General features: G+C 31.4%; 1 protein-coding gene across 6 annotated transcripts; it reads right to left on the bottom strand.

Moving 5' to 3' along the window:
* Positions 1-940: 940 nt before the first annotated feature.
* Positions 941-22,614, bottom strand: LOC126857988 (protein diaphanous). Of its 6 annotated transcripts, none has more exons than XM_050607960.1 (15): positions 20,328-20,553; positions 10,773-10,955; positions 10,246-10,544; positions 9,460-9,769; positions 8,876-9,222; positions 8,472-8,757; positions 8,036-8,380; positions 7,782-7,924; positions 7,443-7,710; positions 7,118-7,357; positions 6,762-7,016; positions 6,482-6,646; positions 6,171-6,414; positions 3,683-3,764; positions 941-3,160 (listed from the first exon to the last, which is right to left on the bottom strand). In XM_050607960.1, the coding sequence occupies exons 1-15, from the start codon at positions 20,394-20,396 to the stop codon at positions 3,139-3,141; spliced, it is 3,258 nt and encodes a 1,085-aa protein (XP_050463917.1). In that variant the 5' UTR covers positions 20,397-20,553; the 3' UTR covers positions 941-3,138. The 6 variants fall into 6 exon arrangements, with proteins under 6 accessions (XP_050463917.1, XP_050463910.1, XP_050463914.1 ...); XM_050607955.1 differs by lacking the exons at positions 941-3,160; positions 3,683-3,764; positions 20,328-20,553 and adding exons at positions 21,215-21,283; positions 22,068-22,267; positions 22,501-22,614 and having other exon boundaries at positions 4,197-6,414; XM_050607957.1 differs by lacking the exons at positions 941-3,160; positions 3,683-3,764; positions 20,328-20,553 and adding exons at positions 12,532-12,915; positions 13,505-13,571 and having other exon boundaries at positions 4,177-6,414.
* Positions 22,615-22,696: the final 82 nt, after the last annotated feature.

Below are 22,696 nucleotides of genomic sequence, written 5' to 3'. Positions count from 1 at the left end.
CACCACTTACATGTAGCAATAGCTATGCTCTTATAATTATTACGACTATTGCATCTAGATCATGTTATTATTATGCATAATGCAGAATTACTCCATCATAGTTATTAATGATGTTGTTTATAATATTTGTACTTGTTATTGCGATATGTATAGAATTATTTAGATCAATTTCTTTATAGAATAATAGTGTATAGAAAATTATTAAAATACTTCAAATTTTTATAAGCTACATAATATACATAAATAAATAAATAAAAATATATATACATATTTATTTATTTATTTAAATAACTTTAAAGCTAAATGCAAAGCTGTTGTCATTTTATATATTTTAATTTCAGGTTTAACAGATATTGTCACTACTATAAAACAATGTTTGCACTAAATGTAAATTGCAATGGAGTTGAGAAGATTATGCAAGTATATAAGAAAAACTGGATCGCGTCTTTAGAAATGAAAAAAAAAAAAATTAAAGAACGAGAGAACTTCGGCGTAAAACAGGTGAACGATCAAGATATGTTTTTCTTAAACATGATCGATCGATATCACGTGTAATGCACGCATGATTGCGTGTCATAGCTGCTCGCGACCGACAATTTCGCTCACGTTCCCTCGATTTCTCTTGATATTCAAGACGTTAACACGTTCGATGTGATGGACTTTGACTGCGCGAGAATTATCTAACGATGAAACAGATTTCAATATACAGAATAAAATATCTATTTTTTATCTTTGCGAAGAAATAAAATCGAAATATGTTTAATTATCATTATAAATTATTTAGCTTTAAATTGAAGAGCGTGTGTAAATTTATGAACACAATATATGACATAATGTCATCGATGATTTCTATTCTCATCGGATATATTGAATCAGTGAATACCTTACGATGACACGATGCTGAAGAATGTTGAGAAATAACAGATACACAATTAATATAATAATAATAATAATATTTATAATATTATTTATAAATCCGCGTATTCACAGTATAGATACAGAGATGGATACTTATTAATATAAATTCTTAAATTACGTATTTAACTACAATATTAACAAATAATTCGTTCATTACGAGATTCGATCTATAGGCAATGTGTTTTCAATTTCCGCCGTATTTTCTACAGGCACATATAATTACTTCGAGGAAATGCAGCTGACGCGCGCGCTTTCTCTCTTTATTTTCTTTCCATGAATATCGTTCGATATATATAAAAACTGTATTGGAATATATATGTACGCGTTTAAGATGGTCCACGTAACGCTTTACGTTTTCGCGGATAATATACAAAAGAATGTACACATGGAACGAGTTCGAAAATCGCGCCGCGCAGAGAATGCGTAGAGATATTTCCGTGATTTTTTGCGGCTTGAGGAACCGGCTCGTTACGTCGCCTTTCGCTAGACATTTCGAACGTGCCTGGCATAGTTACCCCACCGCGTGGCACGCAGTTACTTGCTAATTAACTAAACGATGCGATTCCGCTCTTATTCAGGCAGTAAAATTTTTCAAGCGCGCGATATTGACATTATTTTTCACATTGCATTTGGAATTATTTTTTACATGCGTTTCGCTTGTGATGTTATGATATACATTAGCCTACTCGAATACCTATCACCCATCGTCGAAGATGGTAATCGGTTTTTTGTCAACATTGCGAATCCAGCATGTAAAAAGTGAACAAATTGCAATCTATTCTGTTATTTTACAATTTACATTGATTAATTTCGCGCGATTTTGACTTTTTAATATTTCTATCTTTTTATTTTATTTATATAAACGTGATAATAGACAATATAATTATATATTTTATGTCGCATGTTATCTATTGCCATAATTGAATCCGTAATGTTCACATATCCGTTTTCCAAGATTTCCATTTCTTTCTCTCTTTCCCTCCCTGAGTTTCTTTCATCGCTATCGAAAGTATCGATTCAAATATCGCAAACCTATATTATCAAGCATTAATTATCACAAAATGCAAACGTTGCATCGAATTAGCTATTTCTCTTAAAAGTAGTTTCAGTTTTTTGCTAGATAAATGTGTAGCAGTAGTGAAGTACTTGCATTGTAAAATATGCAAATGTGTTTTTTTTAGAACGGGTAAAAATTATTATTAAAGTTTGTCGCAGAATTGTGCGCCCAGTGTACAAATTTTTCATCTTGCAGAAAAATGTTTTGAATATTTATTATTATTGAAAATATCTTTATCAAGGATTATATGTGAGCAATAGATGACGCAAACGTCAAATTATGCTTTGCGTCATTGTTTATCGGCCAGGAAAAGAATAATTATAGATAAATCGCCATTATTATTTTCATTTCATAATGTTGAAATAAATGATAATTACGAACCTTATGCTCGTGCAATAATTTCCGATTACATGCAAAATATTGTTATACGCCAAAAAAGGCGTATGTTTGTTACATAACTATTTTCTGTAGTAAACAAAAAGTTACTACAAAGGTAAATAATCTTTATACAAATACATCTCATAGTGTCATATAATCTCGAATTGCGACAACTCTCGAAATGAGAAATATATATATATGTATATTTACAGTAATTAACGTATATAAATAAATGCAAATCTATCGCCTGATTCGTCCAAAGATATTAGTAAAAAAATGCTAAAGTTTCGATAAGAAAGTGTATCTGTACATCGCACCGGCAAGCAATTTTAATAAATTGCCAACTCGTCGCCAGTTTTTACGTATGCGTATTTACAAGTGCGCTTTACTGGCGCTAAATATATTTTACACCGTCTCTCCGAAATAAATCTTTGCGCACTTTTTTTATCGAATATTGACGCTAGTATCGTTACGTCCTATAGATGTGTTAATTATATTTTTGTACAATATAGCTATATTTGAAATATGTTTAAATATGTAAGGAAGACACACTCGCGAATATTTGTTTCACTCGCGATTCGAACTTGAGAAATCTCGCCAATACAAAAATTTGATTTATGCCGGAGAATCACTGAAACTTGAAGTTTTGCTCTTCTTCATTATCCTCTTTATGATATCGATTTATCGTGCCACTTGATATTCCCCATTTGTTGTTCCAACGATATACAATGTGTAAAATCATCACAGTAACGAGTTAGGACGGAAACTGAATACTTTCCAGTACGTTATGCCGAACTTAAAAGCTCTCTGCAACAACAATGGATAAACATATGGCAATGAGTATATTTACACACGTAGATATTCAAGAAGCTTAAATGTCAACAAACACTAGCTATCACAAAAAATACGTGAGTCAATTATAACACTTAATATTTTCAGAAATATTATATTCTTTATTTTATTATTATATTAGAAATCGGATTGGAGATCTTCTCATCTATTTTCCATAAACGTGTACCATATTATTCGCCAGATAAAAAAAATATATGAATATAATTAGTAAAATCAAAATAAATTATACGATTCTGTACTTTGTGGTAATATATGCGGATATAATTCATTATTCATATGTAAATAATAGATGTACTAGGCGCTACTGCGTTTTTTAACTCGAAATTATATTAGTGATAATTATATTTTCTACTTTCCGGATATATGAGTGAATATTATTTCTAAAGCGCATGTAATATACATGTAAGAAACCAAGCATGTGATTCAAGTGTGCCTTGTTTGCCCAGTAAGCATTACTTTTGCATTAATAGTACTTACGTCGAAAGTTCTCTTCCTAGTAAACCAGATCCGACTAATCCGGTACGTGATCGACTCCTATTTAACTGCGCTCTCCTTTCCGCTGCAAAATTAAAACAGGATTGAACTCATTACAGTAGGCTTGATACTATTCAAAGATAGTAGAATTTATGTGCACCATACCAGAACAAAGTGTAATATTTCGAAAAAAATTATTTGCTTTATCAAAAAGTTCTTAAATCTTATACAATTATTGCAAGATAGAAATGGAAGATTATTTTCTATATATTGTTTTTATCTAAGCATCTCATAGAATATATATTAAATAATATACAATGAATATATCGAGGAAAACAACATGGAGGCAAGCAAAAGTAACTCATTATTATATTTAATTATATATATATATATGTGTGTGTTTTTATACAAAATAGTCTGTAATACATTATTTGTAACAAAAACTTGAATGTCTTGTCATATTTAAAATTGAAAATTAAGAAAAAAGGTATACATTAACAATCATAAGAATAATATGAACTTTTTTTTATAAACCAAAGTATTATTAGGAAGAACTGAAAATTCACTTTAATATCGCAATACATTATTGAATAACAATATTAGAAAAATTTGGAAAATTACATTTAAATCTCATTAAACTCTACAATGTAGATACGCAAATAATCGAAATAACAGAAATCTTTTCATAATGTTATTATTGCATTCTCGTATTTCTTATTTTTTTTTTCATCAGTATATTTGCATGTGTTAAATATGATATATAAAATTTAAAACTAAAAATATCTTTTTTATTATATTATAATATTCATTCTTGTTTGCCTGAGGCATTTGATGTATTTAAATAAAATGCTACGTGAATATATTACAAGTTCTCAGGTCACAGTATGTATCACAATTATCAGTCTTGAATAGCTTGTATGGCTCATATACTGTTTAGATGTAATTACATACCCACAGATAAACGAGTCATTTATATTGTACATCCCATTAAAAATAAAATTTTCTTATTTTAGATGCAAACAAAGCATAAAACAATCTTAAATTAATATAATTAGTGAAAAATAATTATTCTCATACATTGTATTCTAAAATTATTATTAATTATAATGTGAAAATATCATTGCAACAAGAGACATGGTTTTGAGATAAGTTATTGCATAACATATTTTGAAAAACTCAGATAATGATTTCTAGAATATATTAGTGTTTTTGGTATATATCTTTGTAATATTAGAGCCAAAAATATATTTTTTTTTCTTTTATCAGTCTTCTTGCATTTTTGATATTAGTCTTATCCAGTTTTAATATAATGCATAATTATATCATATAGTGCTTATGTTAGATGCCTGCCAAAATTTCCATTTCTTTTTCCATAATCTATCTTTTGGTTTTTTCATTTTATGATAATTATTTTTTGGACTGCTTGCTTTCAAAACAAATGGCTCGTACGTATTTGTGAGTTTTTCAAACGTTTTCCCAGATATATTCAGATTGTTCTTTTCAGTATAAATAGAATTTGGTTTTATTAAATGCAATGGACTATTTTCCGATAATAATGTAATTCCACTCATTTCAATTAATAATGGCGATTGCGCGTTAATTATCTGATCGGTACTTAAAAACTGTGTAGATATGCTGGAGTTTAAAGATTTATTTTTCATATCTAATATGTTTTGAGTTTCATTATGTCGCGTTAGATTTTCAAAATTTTTCGACCTTAAAAGTTTTATCGGAGTATATGCTGCTTTAAGTATTCTAGTATGAAAACCATCGATTGTTCTTGACATTTTTGCACTTTTTATGGAATTCGAACTTATAATTGACGAGTTCATGACCGGTGGCATAGTACTACTCATATTAGGTGGACTTTGCAAAGAATAGCGCAATCTACAGCGTTTTGCACTTTTATTGCTCGCGTGTATACGTTTACGATTCAATATAGCGCGGCGCACAATGCTATTTCTCTTGCGTATCTTGTTGACTACAACGCGTTTTTGTTTGACCGGACTAATTATATGTGCTCGTTTAAGAGAGACGTTTTCACCGACTAACGGGCTTAATTCCCAATCAATATTAATGCGTCTGGACTCGAAGTTCGTAACTGTTTTTAACAAAATATCTCTTTTCGGTGTTTCATCGAATACTGGCATCGCTGTATAAAACGGAAGATTACAACGGCTACATTGTCTTTTTTTCTGAAAGAATGTGACTCTAGGCGAACGCTTTATCTGCTTAGGTGTTTTTTTGGCCTCGTCTAGCAACATACGCTTGTACAGCTCCTGATTCTCTTCCGGTGTGATAAAGCTCGAATCATCCGTCGTACATAATTTAGTCATAATCCTGTTCGAAATTATATCGTGTCGCACAGTCTGAGTTGGAGTTACATTTTCATATTCGTACATTAGCTTAGTCGATAAAGTATTAGTAAACGATTGAGCTGCTTGATCCCTCTTCACTATTCGTCTCCAGATGTATGTTCTATAGAACTTACCACCAGCTACACGCGTCTGCCGTTTGCGTCGTTGATCCGGTCGACTGAAGGCCGATCCAGTCTGCAATGCTTCCATCAGACTATCCATAACGCCTTCCTGCGTTTCGTGTGCATTCATATCGACTAACGCGCGTTTGCGTGCGGCTCGAGCCGCCTTTTCCACTTCCGCTTTTTCGCGCGCTTCTCTTGCTCGTCTCTGCTTTTCCTCGCCTTCCTTCAGTTTTATTATCTCCTTCTGTGATTGCTACGGTGAGAACATAGCGTTAAGTACCGATTCAATAATGGTGCAGTCCGAATTCACGCGTATTTACCAAGAAATCATCTTTGAACGTTTTGATATCGCCGAAGAATTCCTCTATAGTGTACTTTTGTTTGTCGAAAGAAAAAAATTCGGAGATGTCCGTGTATAAGGAATCCATATTTTTAAACATATTCTGCAAGATTTCGTAAGATTCCCTGGCTTTCTTGGCGAATGGCTACAAAGTGGCTTCGTCAAGGAAATATTTTTGTCTCAATTCAATATCTAAAGTCATTAATTCAATATCTAAAGACATTAATGATTATTATTAGCAAAGAAACGGTAAAGGATACTTTCATAACATCTATAAAGAAGTCCTCATCACATTGTGGAACCTTGGCATTCGAAAGATCTTGTTCGAGATTACGAATATTGGTTTCCATTTGACGTAATGTCCGCTGAACATTTTCCAAAGATACTCGGCTAGCGCGATCTACATGTGCCAATTCTTCAATAAAGTTGAGACATTCCGGGAATTTTCTTTCTATCGTATCCACCAAATAATGCATAAGAGTTTGTTTGTTATCGATATCTTTAGTACTAGTTAACTGAAAAAAAATTATTATAATAAAACTATATGACTTCTATTATTATAAAACGACTTATATCAACGATAAGCGATATATGTGGCATATATTATGAAATAAACCTTTGTAAGGAAGCTAATTTCAAATCCAAATGCTTGGCCATTTTTGGAACCGGAATTCATATAATTGCCGAGTAACAATATTAATTCGAGTATCCGTGCAAACTTTTTGCTATTCTTCACTTCTTCACATGCTGCTGTAGCTGCTACTATGTCAGGTTTCACATCTTGTACCAGCTCTTCATATCGTAACATAAAGCTTAATGATCTTAATCTGGGCAGTAACCTTTTTATTGTAGATATCTATAACGTCATATTTATCAATTTTATATTTAGTATAATAAATTCAAATATAATAACTTGTATAAAAAAAATCAAGTAGAATTACTGTAACACAGAATTGCTCCGCTTCAGTCAAATCATTGTACTGGTCCTTGTACATCTGTAACTTCGATAATTGATCCGGTGGTGGTAAATATTGAATTAATCCTTGCAATATATTATCAGAGATAACTGGTCCCTCGCATCTAAATAAGCATCTTTTTACTTCTGTATAAGGCATGTGCTTTAGTGTGCCACCAAGAAGTATACATATATTTTGAGCCGCTTTACTGTCCAAAACTTTGAGATCTTTTACTTTCTTCGTTGTTGCTGACCTGCGTATACAGTAAGCTTTATCGACTTTCTATATTAAAATAAAAATTATAATCAATAAGATGAAATTTACTTATCAACAACATCGTCCATTTTTTTCCCACTTGGTTTTGATGCAAATTTTTGCGCGAGGCCATCCAATATTTCTGGACTAGCTAATCTATCTTCTTGTACTTTTGTCCAAAATGATTTTTCTGTTAATCTATGAGGCAAAATCTGTGCAAAAAGATTTATTTAACAGAAAATACACTTAAAAAATAATTCAAATAAATATTGTATCTTCTATCATAACAATTTGATCAAACAATGTAACATAATCACACATACCGCCTTCCAGTTCGCTCTTTTTAGTGGTCCGTCTACCTCCCACTTCTTTTTCGGTTTTAGTCCGGGAGGCAAAACCTGTATTTGAGTCGGTGGAGATAATCCTCCCATCATTGGTGGCGGTGGAGGACCCATCCCTGGCATTGGTGGTGGCGGAGGTCCTCCCTTTCCAGGCATAGGTGGAGGTGGAGGTCCTTTCGAGCCAGGCATAGGTGGCGGAGGTGGACATGTCATGCCGGGCATTGGTGGTGGAGGTGGACCAAAACCACCGGGAAGAGGAGGTGGTGGCGGTGGCAGTGATCCGCCTATGCCTGGCATAGGTGGTGGAGGCGGACATATAGCAGTTCTCTATAACCATTCATGACAAATTGATATTATAAGATAAGAACTACATGTGTCTAAAGAAAGACTCAATATATCAATATGGATATATACTTACAGAGTTGCCAGACTTTGCCGTTCCCTGCTCCAGTTCCTTGATCTTGTTTTCCGCATGCTGAAGCTTCGCTTCGGCTTCTTGTCGACTAGCTATAGCTTCTTCTAGCTTTTGCGTTACTTCTACCAACCGGCGTTCCTCCTCAGCCCGTGATTTCTCGACTAGGGTATCGATTAACGGTTGTACGTCAATCTGGAAGCGCTTCGTCGCGCTGAAATCTGGATCACAGCCTGAACGATGCAATACGATTTGCGATATACATTCCTCGATAAGTTTATAATATGCCGTTCTAAAAAGTAAGCAAAATAAATAAAGTTGCGACATTATATGAAAGATAAATAGATTTGGATATAATCATTCGTTGATAACATTGCGAAAGTGAAAGTAAAATACAATTGTCTACTTACCGAACCAAAGCATCATCTCGAATAAATAAAAGGTGTTGAAGTATAGATAAGAAGTATGGCTCAGCAGTAGTATCCATTACCATATTTTTAACTACTTCGAAACAGTCATTAACGTCGTCTAATTCTAAACGTACATTGTCAAATCTTTGTACAAATTCTTCATAATCCTCCTCTTTGTGATCATTAAAAATTTTTAAATGCGTCGCCAAATCTTCCGACTCATCTTTTTCTAACATTTCGAGAATGTCAGCTAAACCGACTCGCATTACTTCATTTCTGAGATGTAAGCGAAAATCTAGATCCTCGGCGGACGATATTATCGAGTTTATGAGTTGAAGACATACTACCTACGACATAATATCCTATTTGTAATGATTGTAATGAACAAATAAACGTTTTTTGAATATATATAAAAATAAAGGAGAAACATAGCGACTTACTAAAAATTTTCGCGCTCATATAATGACATCGCAGTGATTTATCATTAAAACACATTCATTAAAAATACATCATTAAAAATTATTACTAAACACGAATTCCATAAATCTTTCAATTAATTTGTTGTACAATTAAACAAAACGTACCCTTAAATTTTCATTTTTTTTATTCATCAACCCTTGTACGATCGGCAAAAATCTTTCCCGACCTTTGAACTCGCCGTTCATAGTAATTGCATCTAAAACTTTTTTGTGACTATCGCTCGATATGAGACACACCGCGCCGAGTAACTTTACAGCTTCGGACATTACGGACGGTTTCGTCGGCTCCAGTGATCTGGCTACGATCGTAAGAGCTTCGTGATGAGCCAACATTTCTTTTATACCAACGGTATTATTCATGATTGCCTTTAAACAACGAATACATTCGTATTGTATTCGCTCATAACGGTTGTCACTGAGGAAAAACAAATTATTTTTTCATTAATAAAGATGCACATAGATTTCGTAATATAATATATTCTTCATAAGCAGGATGCGTATCATGCAAAAATAAAATAAAATTGAATAATTATTGAATAAAAATTAGAAATATTTTTTGCTAAATGGCACAAATAAAGTAATTAAACTGTTTCATAATGGAAATCTTGCGTTTTTTGAAAATTAATTTTACTTATTACTTTTTAGTTATTACTAGCAACATTTTGTTCTCATCAGATGTAACATAGGCAATTGAAAAAAAATTAATGTAAAATAATAATATATAATATCGCAAAACATTCAAGCAAATAGTACTTTTACGTGAATTACCTATCATAATATATGAAGGCACTGGAATAGAACAATATCGATCGTTAGAGAATTAATCGTACATTCAACGACTAATTTAAACGCTACAGAACATCTTTTTCAAAGTGCGTAAAACTCACTTACTTTCGATAACACTCATTGAGAGTAGCCAAAACTTGCTTGAGCCCTTTAGTGCCAAACTCCTGCACCCAGCTGAGCGGATTGTTAGTGAGCGCGATCCTGAGGGATTCGATGCAATTGTAGATCTTGTTGACACTTAAATCGGGTTGCGCCAGATATTGTATATAGTCTGCCGGCTTGTCGAATTTTGATCGATTCTCCTGTATACTGCCTTTGTAGTGCAATACCAACATCTCTTTCTTTTTTGACTCCGATTGCTGGCGCAAGGGTTCTTTCTTTTCCTCAGTTAGATTCATATTGGCCTAAACAAAAAGATAGCAATAATTTATTCTTTGTTTTTTTTTAAATATCATTCGATATTTTCGATACAATTAAGAAATATCTTATTATTAAATAATTACTGCATAAAATTTAGGAATAAGAAATTAATTATGCGTATTTTCTAATATTTAAGCTAGACGATAAGATATGAATTTAATTATTAGAATTATTATATATGTATTTATAAAATATGTCCCATGTGCACTCACTAGCATTTCCTCGAATCTGTCGTTCACTGTCTCCTCATCCATCCTCTCGATGATGCAACGCTGTTGTTCGATCTCGTTGATGTCGTCGCCGGAATGTGGCCTGGGCATGGTGTTGCTGCCCGAATAGCCACGCGTCCCAGTCCCGCGACCGGCTTTTTTCGGTCGACCGAACCATGTGTCCAACTGTAACAGTAATTTTACGCCAACATTTTAGAGAAAACGTTTATTAATAATTTATTAAAAATTAACTCACTTGATAGCACCATAATCAGTTCTTCGTGTTTTTATGTAACAAAGAGAAAGCTATCTCCAATGCAATTTCGCTTTACTATCATTATGCTATACTAAATATCATTATCAAGATTTTATTTATTCTTTATTTATTCCTTCAGATAGTAATAAACATTTCTGTCTGCATAAGATAAGAATTTTGATATAAAAAAATATTTATGCATTGTGAGAGATGGAAGGATGGAAGAATTGAGGATCTGACAAATCTAATTTGTGAAAACAAATATCTTATAAATTTAAGTAACAGCAGAAATTTATACAAGGTGGTCTTTGGAAATTAGGATCTATATAAACAAAAGTAAATGTTGGATCTGAGAGATGAAACCTCGAATCGAATGCTAATTCCATCGGTCCGAAAGAACGTTTTTAATAAGCGACATTCCGATACCCCAGTTCAATTGTAAATGTTTTCTCTGTGCGGTAACACATGTGCTATTCGAGCATTACATTTTACGATGACATAATCATTCAAGCAGCACACAATTCGTGCTCGTACGTAATTCAGTAATATGCTTGGAAATATGTTAAATTTATTGCGGGATGACACGAAATCGCACGGAGATGGAAGCAATTACTCCATTCACTTACCGCGAAATAACTGGACACGCGTTTGCACGATACGCTACGCATTTGTTGCATAAAGGTGTTAAGGAAGAAGCCACCGGAAAACATTTGCCACGTCGTGTCCAGCCGACTATTAAACCGACTTGCCGCGATTTTATTAAAGTCTGAAGAATATTTCGCACCGAAATCGAGGCTCGATCGGCGCGACCACAAAAGTTACGAATCATAATAAGCATGCGAACGTAACGAAAAGTCACACGCGTGTCAAATTAATTATCGCTATTATAGATTCTTCGATTGTTGGATAATACAGTTAAAGAACGAAGGCTATATATGTGCACGAATCACCGTCAAATCTTTTTTTCATTTTTTCGCTATGATAAATACTGAACATCCACAATAAATGATAACAGTATTGTCTCGTATCAACTTTAGCATTTGATTAAGAAAATACGGCATTGCGAAAATTCTAGAAGATTTTATCTGATAATTATTAACTCCGCATCAGTAGTGCAATTCATAGTAGATATCTAGGATGACGTTTTCGATATCACAAATTCGCGAGTTGTCATAATATATAGGATGACATAGCAGTCTCTAACATAATATTAATAGTTGACTAATAATTATTATTTATCTGCGAATAAAACGCTGAGCAAATGATTTTACGCAATATTTTACGCAATTACATTTCTAATTTTATTTTACTAAATTTTAAAAATTTTTCTTTATTTTTTTAACATGGCTATCAAACATATTTATAAATTCAGAAGACTCAAAAATTATTTTAAATTTATCGAAATAAAACTTAGGCTATTTTTAACTCTTAATTTGATTGCGTAGCTGTAAGAACTGCCAGTATTTTTTAATATCAAATTAATGCCTGATTAAAACAAAGGCTTACCCAATCCGTGATCATTGCAACGCGTGTGTTCGCGATGACACTTCAAAGATAATTGATTCTTCGACGAATGGCGACGAATGACTCACATCAGACACGCGCGTAAAGGTCGCAGATTCAAGCTGATTCGAGAGACGTGACGGACGCACTTTTATTTTTAGGTAAACCCACACGCGACACTTATTCACGTATTTTTTGTAATTTTTTTATTGGGGACGATGCTTTGAAATGTCACGAAGTGGAAAGGAATAATTTTTTTTTCAGCTCACATTGTGCCAGCAGAGCTGGCTTTTATCGGCTTTCACGCATCCAGTAGCTTCGAACGTGCGTTATTCCTTATGGCGGAAATACCGGTTGACGTTTCCGTGCACACGTCTATGACAATCACTGTAGCACCATAGCCATGTATATGTGCTCGCAAATACGAATAATTTAGTCGCTCGGATTAAAACAGACTGTTACACGTACGTTTTAATAATGTCATAGGAAAATGAAAAAGTGACATATGTACAGGTGTGTCGCAATTGATTAGTTGAGCAAATTAACGCAGGTTAAATAAATATCATGATCGTAGTAGATGAAGCTCTCTGCTGTTAGACCGATAAATTACGAGAAAAAGATTTTGAAAGATCGAAAGGATAGTCATTCCATCGAAAAAGATTGAAAAGATGAATTTGTCAGGATTAATATTAAATAATATTTAATAATATCAACAGAGTGTATTCATCAATAAGCATTAATAATAACGTGAAATTATTAATATTCACGAAAATATTTTAAACAAATTTTTGCTTAAGAACGCGATTTTTTTCAATGACTGAAGAACTCGTGTTATTTGCGATATTTTCCAAATATTGCAAGATTTTGTATTCATCAAATTATCACAATTCAATTATCACTGTTATTTCTTTATTCGAAGTATTCTTATGACAACAATTGTCAAATGTAATGTAATGTTTTTAATTATGACACTCACGAACTGTCAAAAAGGAATTCGAATAATTTAGCGAAAGGAGACTCGATCGAAAAGAACCGCACGTGAAGAAGAACAGCGACAGACTGACTGGAGATTGCATGCCGGTCCACGGTGCTTGAATGCATGCGAACTCATCCCTTCCCCGGCATTTTTCGTTACGAACCCGAATCATTAAATACATTATTATTTGAGACACACAGTTCGATCCAATCCCACAAAAAGTGATAAAAATAAACTAACCATGATATTTCCTTATATTAGAGAGACTATGTAGAGAATGTGACCAGACAACCTTTTCACTTTCCTCCATTAGCTTAATTAACATATTAGCATTGCAGTTATATAAAGCTTCAATTTTACTTTTTCTCGAAACAAGGCTTGATAATGGAACTTTTATTTTGCTGAGAATTATTTATATACACAAATAAAATCAGTTATTTTTTGTATATCTGATAATCTTCATAAATTAGACATTGAATCTGCAATCAAAGATAAAATTTTATTTTTTATTAATTAGAAATTAAATATTTATTTTTTTATTTATATTTATTTATACTTATTTATATTTATTTTATTTTATATTTATTATCTCTCCCTTATTTCATTAATTATTATTTTAATTTTATGTTAATTTTAATTCATTATTATTATCTTTTCCCACGCAGAGAAATAATGTAAGTTTAAATAATAATCTCACAGTTATCCTAAAAAATTAAAAGTAAAGTTATTTCTGGATATATTTCGTAGATCTTTAAATAATCGTTGCGTAAAAATACATTTTTTTAAATATAAGCTTTAAATAAGAGCAATGATTGTAGCAGCACATTTACGGTTAGATCTGACAGAACGATTTGTAATCCGGAATTATCGCTATTATAGAAAGTTCGTCCGTTAATTCAAACGACAGATTTTTGATAAAAAATTACAACTGTCTTCATGCTCATAATTCACTTTATATATATATTTTTCTCTTTTATATATGCATGTCTTTGTATATAAGTACAAATATTCCAAATTCCATACTTTTTTTTTCGTTTCATGTTTCTTGCAAATTACAATTTTTCTTGGCAAAAATCTGTTTTAATTTCAATATTAAAGTTTATAAAAATTCTTTCAATATTAAAGATTAGATAGAAAAACATTCTATTAATAGTAATATTTATATAAAAAAAATTTTAAATAAAAATAAAATATATTTAATATCAAAATTATTTAGAATAAAGATAAAATTTAGAATAAAGATTGTTAAATTTTTAATTAAAGTTATTACTCGAAAACAATTTTACGTATTCCATATTAAAAAAATTAATATCTAGTCAAAAAAAGACACTGCAGATCGAAAGAGCTTATGATGCTGTATGTTATCTGTATTCGATATTTTGTAATTGAGAAGAATAAAAGATTTAAAGAGAAAAAGAAGAATTAAAAGAAAATCCAATCAATTTATTATTGTGTCAAATTTTGCAATTTCATAATAGCTGATCGATGACTTGTTATTTCGATTCGCTCGTGTGTGTGCGCTTGTATGCTATGAGCGTGCATATATACGTATATAAAGTCGGTACAGTTAGACCGTAACGTAAGATTAACATAACGGCATCGTGTGGTGGAATTAAAGAAACCAAAAGATCGCGTCGGACGTCCCAGCGCGTATTCTTACGGTACGCTCGTATCGTGGAACCGTATCTTCTCTACGGTGACCGCTTATCAAAAACAAGCTCACCGGACCTGAAATTCGTAAGAAGCGTGCTAAATTAAAAGGCTGACTCCTTTTCCGCGCGTGGACATTTACATCAATGTCAGCCAACAACGAGCCGCGTGTAAATTACGTGAACCAAAGAGGATTAGAATCAGGATCATAATATCCTCTCGTGTGAACTATCTCCTTACATGTAATCCATGATATCGGCATCGAGAAAACCAATGATAAAGTTTCTGACAACTTAAATTTAAATAAATAATTTTGTCCAAATGTTATATTTATGTTGCTTTATTAATATGTAAAATAATTTCTTAAAGATAATAAATTCAAACCTATTATAAAATCAAGAGTTGTCTAATTTCTTAATAAATTTAATTATTATTTAAATTACAATTTAAATTATGCATATAATTTTCTCTTCCTTTCACTATTTTTCTGATATACATATATAATTGTAGAATAAATATTAATTTTTTCATCTAGAAATCATATTGTTTTATTTATGTTGAAGTTTCAATCTTTAGAGACAATTTAAACCTTTTTATTATACATAATTATGCCACTCGACTTCACATTTTCATTGTTTTGCGTCGTTTTAATAAATGTAGTTTCACACTTATTCATACTAATGTCCTAGTTTTCTATAGTTCATTTTTTTTTTTTTTTTTCATTCAATGAAGCTCCTGCGATAGTAAGTTTACATCGAATATGTGACAGTTCTATCAACGGAAGATCATTTCTCTCGCATATGTTAGAGACTTTCTCCTTTATTTTCTCGCTCTTGACGTTATAATTCCAGATTGTTATTCTTGCGCCGCTGACGTCATGCTTTCAATAAATATCCCCGATCCTTGAAAGATTTTCGGTTCTTTTGTTTTGATAGGAAAGCTCTATTATTTTATCATAATATTTTTGTCTGCTACAAAAGATGTTTTATTTTAACCGTTCCACTTCAATTACTATTGTTTTATTTTGAAAGCACTAACAAAATTTTATATAACTCCTGATAATCACTATTTTCTTTTTTCTTATATTAAATTTCAAATTTCTCGTTATATATTTCTCGTTATACGCCCGCGCTCTCCGCTTCCTTTCACGCCGATCATGTAGTTGACCCCGACCAAAAGGATAAATCGCTGTTGTGAATCATGTAGATCCTTGCGTATCGCGAAATGCGCTCCATCCACTACGTCACTGCTCCTAATAGACCAAGGTTTCGACAAGTTTGATAAAAAAAACTGTGTTTGTCATTGATCAAATGGTTTTGGAAAAACAGAAACAGCTGCATCATAAACCGAGATTTACAAGAGATTTATTCTTAATGACGATTTTAAAGATATTTCGACATTTTGGTAGAGCAATATTGAATATCGTTAATTAGTTATTAATAGATATATTTTAAAATATTATTTTAATAATTTTAATATTAAAAAAGATATTTTAGAGATACCGTCCAATAGAAACACGAAAAAAAAAAATTATATTTTTTGTGGGAAATTTACTCTCTCTTTCTCTGTACACAATGTTATAATTGTGTTACAAAATATAATTTAATTATATATTAAAATTATATTATTTAGCATTTGTATTTTTAAGAAATTATAATAATGGATTTTTATTATTTTATAAGTATGAATTTAGTTTGATGACGATTTTTGACATATTTTTATTTTTCTTACATATTGTGAAGAAATTTTATTTGTTATTTATATAACTGATTAATGTGTATTTTGATACGGTAAATATTTCAGAGGTTGATGTCCCGAGGTTATTCTCGACGTTGACAACAGTTTTCTCTGTTGCGATCGATATACATTTCTTGATCTCCATCGAGACATTACTCGGTGTAAACTTGACACGAATTCGATGTTTTCGGATTTAACACGAAAAGATCTCAAATGCCGTCTTTAGCACGTATGCATGACAAGTATTTTACAAATGGACGTAAGTGATCAATAGGAAACTTGATCAATCTTTAAATGTTATCTGTCTTCTGCAAAGTGTTACATATTTGCACAACAGCGAATAGTCTAGATCAAAACAAAATCGAGATTAATTATATTAATCTCATTTGGAGCTCCGATTTCATTGTTATTTACATCATGATATATATACATGAAAGATAAAAACGTTATGTAATTTGTTACGTAAAGAGCATACGAAATAACTACGCATTGTAGTGCAACGACCGTAAGCAAAAGATAAATAAATAAATATTTACACATGTCATAAGTAGTTTAGTTACAAATTAAATGTTGAAAATAACATTTACGATAATCCTAGTAAAATATTGAGAAAAGATGAAGGAATTCTAGTGCAAATTTTGCAATTTCTGGATTCAATATCTTGAAATGCTGCTATCGCTGCATTTCGGCGTGGCGTCACATTATATAACGCTCTATATACGAACATAAACGGCCACCTGTTCTATCACACCGTCGTTAAAAACGGCCATAATACTGCAAATAGTGGGATTAAGAAAAATTCTGTTTAACAGACCAATTCATTGAAAAGAAATAAATATAAAATAATTTAATTGCTAAAAAATATATTTTAATTATTTTATTATTTTAGCATTTAAAAAATTTCTTTGATTTTATTCAATTCAATCTTTAAAAGAAGATTGTAAATTAGCCACATTTTATCATTGTTTTTTAAATAAAACATTTTAAAAAATTGAAGAAAAAAGGAAACTATGACAGAAGTTCTTGAAAAAGTATGAAATCTTATTTGTGCTATCTGATTATGCATTATATATATATATATATATATATATATATATATATATATAATTTTTTATCTGATTATTAGTAAATAAACGAATAATTAAAATAAAATAAAGAAATAAGCACGTTTAACTTAAATGTTTGCAGAAAAAAATTCTTTAATTTAAATCATAGTTTAACCAATGTTATATTCTATTTAAAATTAGAATTATAAATAAAAAAAGACAAAACCTTACTTAAATTAAGAGAATACTATATATACTCCTATAATTGATAAAGTCTCTTTCAAAGTTTAAAAACTGGCAAATGAGATATAAATTTATCATATTTGTTAGATCAAAAGCTCTCCAACGGATATATTGTAGAAGAAATAAAGATTATAAAGTACAATGTAGTGAACTATCACATGGTATTATTTACACGGTAGAATACAGCTCAATTATTTTCCCGAGCATCAATTTTTATTCACATCACCTCAATTCCGTGAGTGTGTATTTCTTCACAAGCATCGCATATCAGCAATGTACAACGCTTTTCACGCGCTCCTCGGGAATTAACTGGTGGTTTTAATTATTACTGATTAACCGGAAAAAAAATTACGCACGGCTACACGGATGATCTCACTTGTGCGAACAGCCGAGCGATGACGCCAACGGCCGCCCGAGCGGCCTTCTCCCGCACGAGAGCAAGAGAGATCGAAACGGTGTCACGCGAAATTCCGATAGGCATACATACATACGGAGGTCGAATGTGTGAGCCGATTCTTTTCTTTTTTTTTTCGACCTACGCATCTCTTGCCGAGAAGATGATCTTCATGTCTGAAAGCTGCGTCTTTGTCTTCGCGCGAAAACGTCAGGCCGCTTGTCGGTTAATTTTGCGTCTGTATGTTTCGCACATGTTTAACGCATGAATCTGTCAGATTTTGAAATTTAACTACTTGCAATGTATGATGTCAGAATCGTATATATAAAAGATTAGATAATCCCGGTTTGGTATTAACATATCTATGATATATCTTACATATCATAATTATATTAAAAAATATAATTACAAAATATAATTATAAAAAAATATAATTTACAATAAAAAATACACATATGACAAATTCCATTTATAAAAAGCATAATTATATAAAGAATTTGTGCCTGGGATTGTATTGGTTGTTGCGATATAATTGATAAAATGCAATTTTTTTATGCATTTTACTTATACACGTCTGACTGTTGCATCAACTGTTGTCACTATTCACTGAACACTAAATGCTACATAATGTTGCATGAAAGGTGTAGTTTTTTAGTTTTTGCTGTCAAAGACTTTCAACATACCATCGACATCGCGTAAAAACCACATATTATTAAAAATTATTTAAAGACCGTCGACGATAAAATTAATAAGCGTAACTTTGTGGCATAACATTGACAATTTATACTAGGTAGACATTCGATGTAAAGTGCAAGTTATAATGCAGCTTGAATTTGTGCTACGCCTAAGGTCGATACTGTGTGTATGTACTAGTATATTCGTGCGTGTGTCATCAAGTACATACGCATATCATTCTTTACTGGAGGTTGCATTAAACCACAAAGCAATGGTTCTCAATTTTCTTTACTTTCATAAAATTTGTCAATATTAATTAAGTACTTTATTTCTAAATAATGTTATACGATTTAAGAAACAAAAAGGGACACGTACTTTTATTTATACTATTTTTCTAAATATTATGACATTTTTATTGCACATTTTTTATGGAACATTGTTTGAGTATCACTGAACAAGATATTGCGATAACAGGTTTAAGATCACAAAGATAATCGAATTATAAGTCGAATAATGTCTGCCTATCATCGTGAAGGAAATTTTTGCGACGTATATACAAATTAAAGCAAAAATTAAAAAAGCAAAAGATGAATGTAGAAAGAAGTGTGGTAATCGGAAAGTAGAGCGACTCTTTTTATGTAAACGATAGTATGTTAAATGCTTCCACTGCAGTGATACAAAGAGTGACAGATACGATAACATAACAGGAAACTCTGCGTATGCCCACATATGGCGTATGTATCATTATAGAAATCCTACATTGCACGTTTTATCATATTTCGTGCTTCGCGTGCACATCATTTTCACATACATTACGTTTCCCAAGAACAAATTTCACCTATTAATAAATATTAAAAATATATCTATTTCAAGATTTATTATTACGGTTTATTATTGCGATGTGACAAAACTATATATTACTCATCTTCTATTTTTAAATTCAAATAAATATTTAAAGTTAATATTTAAAGTTTAATATTACGCAAATGTTCTTTAAAATCGACTGTTCTAGAAAATTTCATAATTGTATCAAGATTGGTTTTCGAAAATCAAGAGATATTTAAAAGAATTATTTCACCTTTTCGATTCCGGCCTCGGCTTTGTGATACCAAGTTTTTCTTCTTTGGATTTTTTGGGATCCAGACATTTTTCACTCTTTCTAAGTTCAATTTTTTTTTCTCTTTCGTGTTCAATTTATAATATTATCAATTCGCGCACTTATTATTTTATGTATTCGCATGTTATCGCTACATCAAGAAATCACCACACAAATAATGTTCATTAACTGACAGATAATACGTGTGACAATAGGAAAAAATCGGAAATCAGTAGCATTCGATCTTGCTTCAACCTTAATGACAATATGACTGTCGGTAAAGCGTAATGGTAGACCATTGATGACGTTACGGAATTTGCTGATAAGAAATGCAAAAAAAGCATATCATACTGACTAAAGATATTAGAAAAGGTATATATTACTGACTAAAGATATTAGAAAAGATATATTACTTACTAAAGATATTAGAATTGATTAATATATTGTATAACATATTTATAAAATTAAAAGTAATACAAATCTGTCTAGAATTATTTTAAGACACTATTATATTATTTTTTTATGTTTCCAGTTTTAAAATAATTTAATTACTGCATCAAACACTCTAAAGTAGGTCTAATTAAATTCTAGAATAGTTATTATTTTTAATTTTGATTACAATAAGTTTCAGAGACTTTAATATTTTGAATGGAATAGTGTATTATCTTTCTATTGTTTTGCATATATACATATAAATTATTTTAACAATTTTTATAATAACAGATTTCTTCTATAAAGTTGATTTATGATATTATATGCTACATAGTTTACTGTATTGTACTCTTATAAAATCTTTATTTCTTCTGCAATATTCTTTTATTAAAAAATCAATTAACAATCTGGCATTAAAGTTGAATAATTTTACTCACAAAGCCAGTAGGTTTGTCCCTTCTGTTCGCCATGATTTCCAGATTTGTTATCTTCTTCCATGCATCACTCTAGAAAAAAAAATTACAAAATGGTTATTTATGAATAAAAATATGTTTCCTGGATAAATGAATCCTAGTATAATATAAATATTTTAAGAACACTATACTTAATTAATGAATAACTCATATTTCTTAACTTATTCTATTCTGAAGTCGTAATGTAACAGGTGGTTTGCTTATATAGGACTCCTTTTATCAAAGACATAAGATATACTATACTTGAAAGTTATCATTGCACAAATACACTGAGTTAATCATAAATTAATCATCAAAGAAAACACCTTTTTTCTCTTATAGAATATAAAAATATTAAATACATACTCCAGTAAATATTAACCTATTCTCTATCTGGTTTACATTATTCATATCAATATCATTTCAACAACTATAAACAGAAATTATTACTTCATTACAATTCAAGAGCTTAATGTCATTTTCGTTTAAATGTGTATTCAAGAGAATAAAATTACACGAATTATATCTACAAAAAATATATGTACAGTTGAGAGAAAGGTTAGTTTTTAGAACCAGTGTTAGTCTATAGAATAACGATCTATCTGTCCTCTTTAACGACTGCCAATGTTGACAAGTAACTTCTCGAGCGAGCAAAATAATCGGCCTCGAGTTACAATAGAATTTTAACTGAATCTGACGAGAAGGCGTTTGTTAAATAAAGGCAACGCTTCGCGCGTATAAGTATAGGTTAATGTTCGACGACATCGAACGTTATCGTTCTCGAACGAGCCAATTTTTTTTTTCTCGTCTCGAGAAAGACGTTAGTACTTGGCATTACCTGAATTTGTCGTGGCCTCTGTCTCGCTTGGATTTGCGCGCTTTTACGTAGCGTTCGGCACTTTGCTGATTTATTCCACAGCGTCGTCGGTATTTTCAGCGAAACAGCGGAAAATTGGCAGTGGTTGGCGCGCGTTCGCGAATTGACGCGCGTCGAACGATGCTCGCGCGATTCCTCCGATGAGAATTTCACTGACCTTTCTAAAGAGATATGTGAAAAATGTCCGTTACTCCACACGCCGTATTTGTTGCAACAATTCCGAATTGTGCGACCGACGCAACGTGCGAGCGCCAAACGGAGAGGGAGGAAACACTGCCGCCAATAGAGAAATCCAAAAATTGCGATATCGCGGTTCTACTGACTGTAGATCGTTATACGAAAAATATAATTATAATTTTTATAGAATATGTATGTAATTTTATTATATACATACCGGAAGAGACGAATCCTGTTCGTTATTAGATAACAGCTGATTTTAAATCACTCTCAAGACGGTTGACCTCAGCGATCACTTCCTAAAGTCCGATTTTCATGAACTGACATTTTATGCATGTCATATGCGTGAAAGAGAAAAATTACTAAGCAGTTATCTATATAGTATATAAATTTCATGCTTACATATTTTTATT

This window comes from Cataglyphis hispanica, chromosome 23, assembly GCF_021464435.1.
Source record: "Cataglyphis hispanica isolate Lineage 1 chromosome 23, ULB_Chis1_1.0, whole genome shotgun sequence".
In the NCBI taxonomy this organism is placed as follows: domain Eukaryota; kingdom Metazoa; phylum Arthropoda; class Insecta; order Hymenoptera; family Formicidae; genus Cataglyphis; species Cataglyphis hispanica.
Note: the sequence above shows the minus strand (reverse complement) of the source record. Positions and strands in the feature narration are given on the sequence as shown.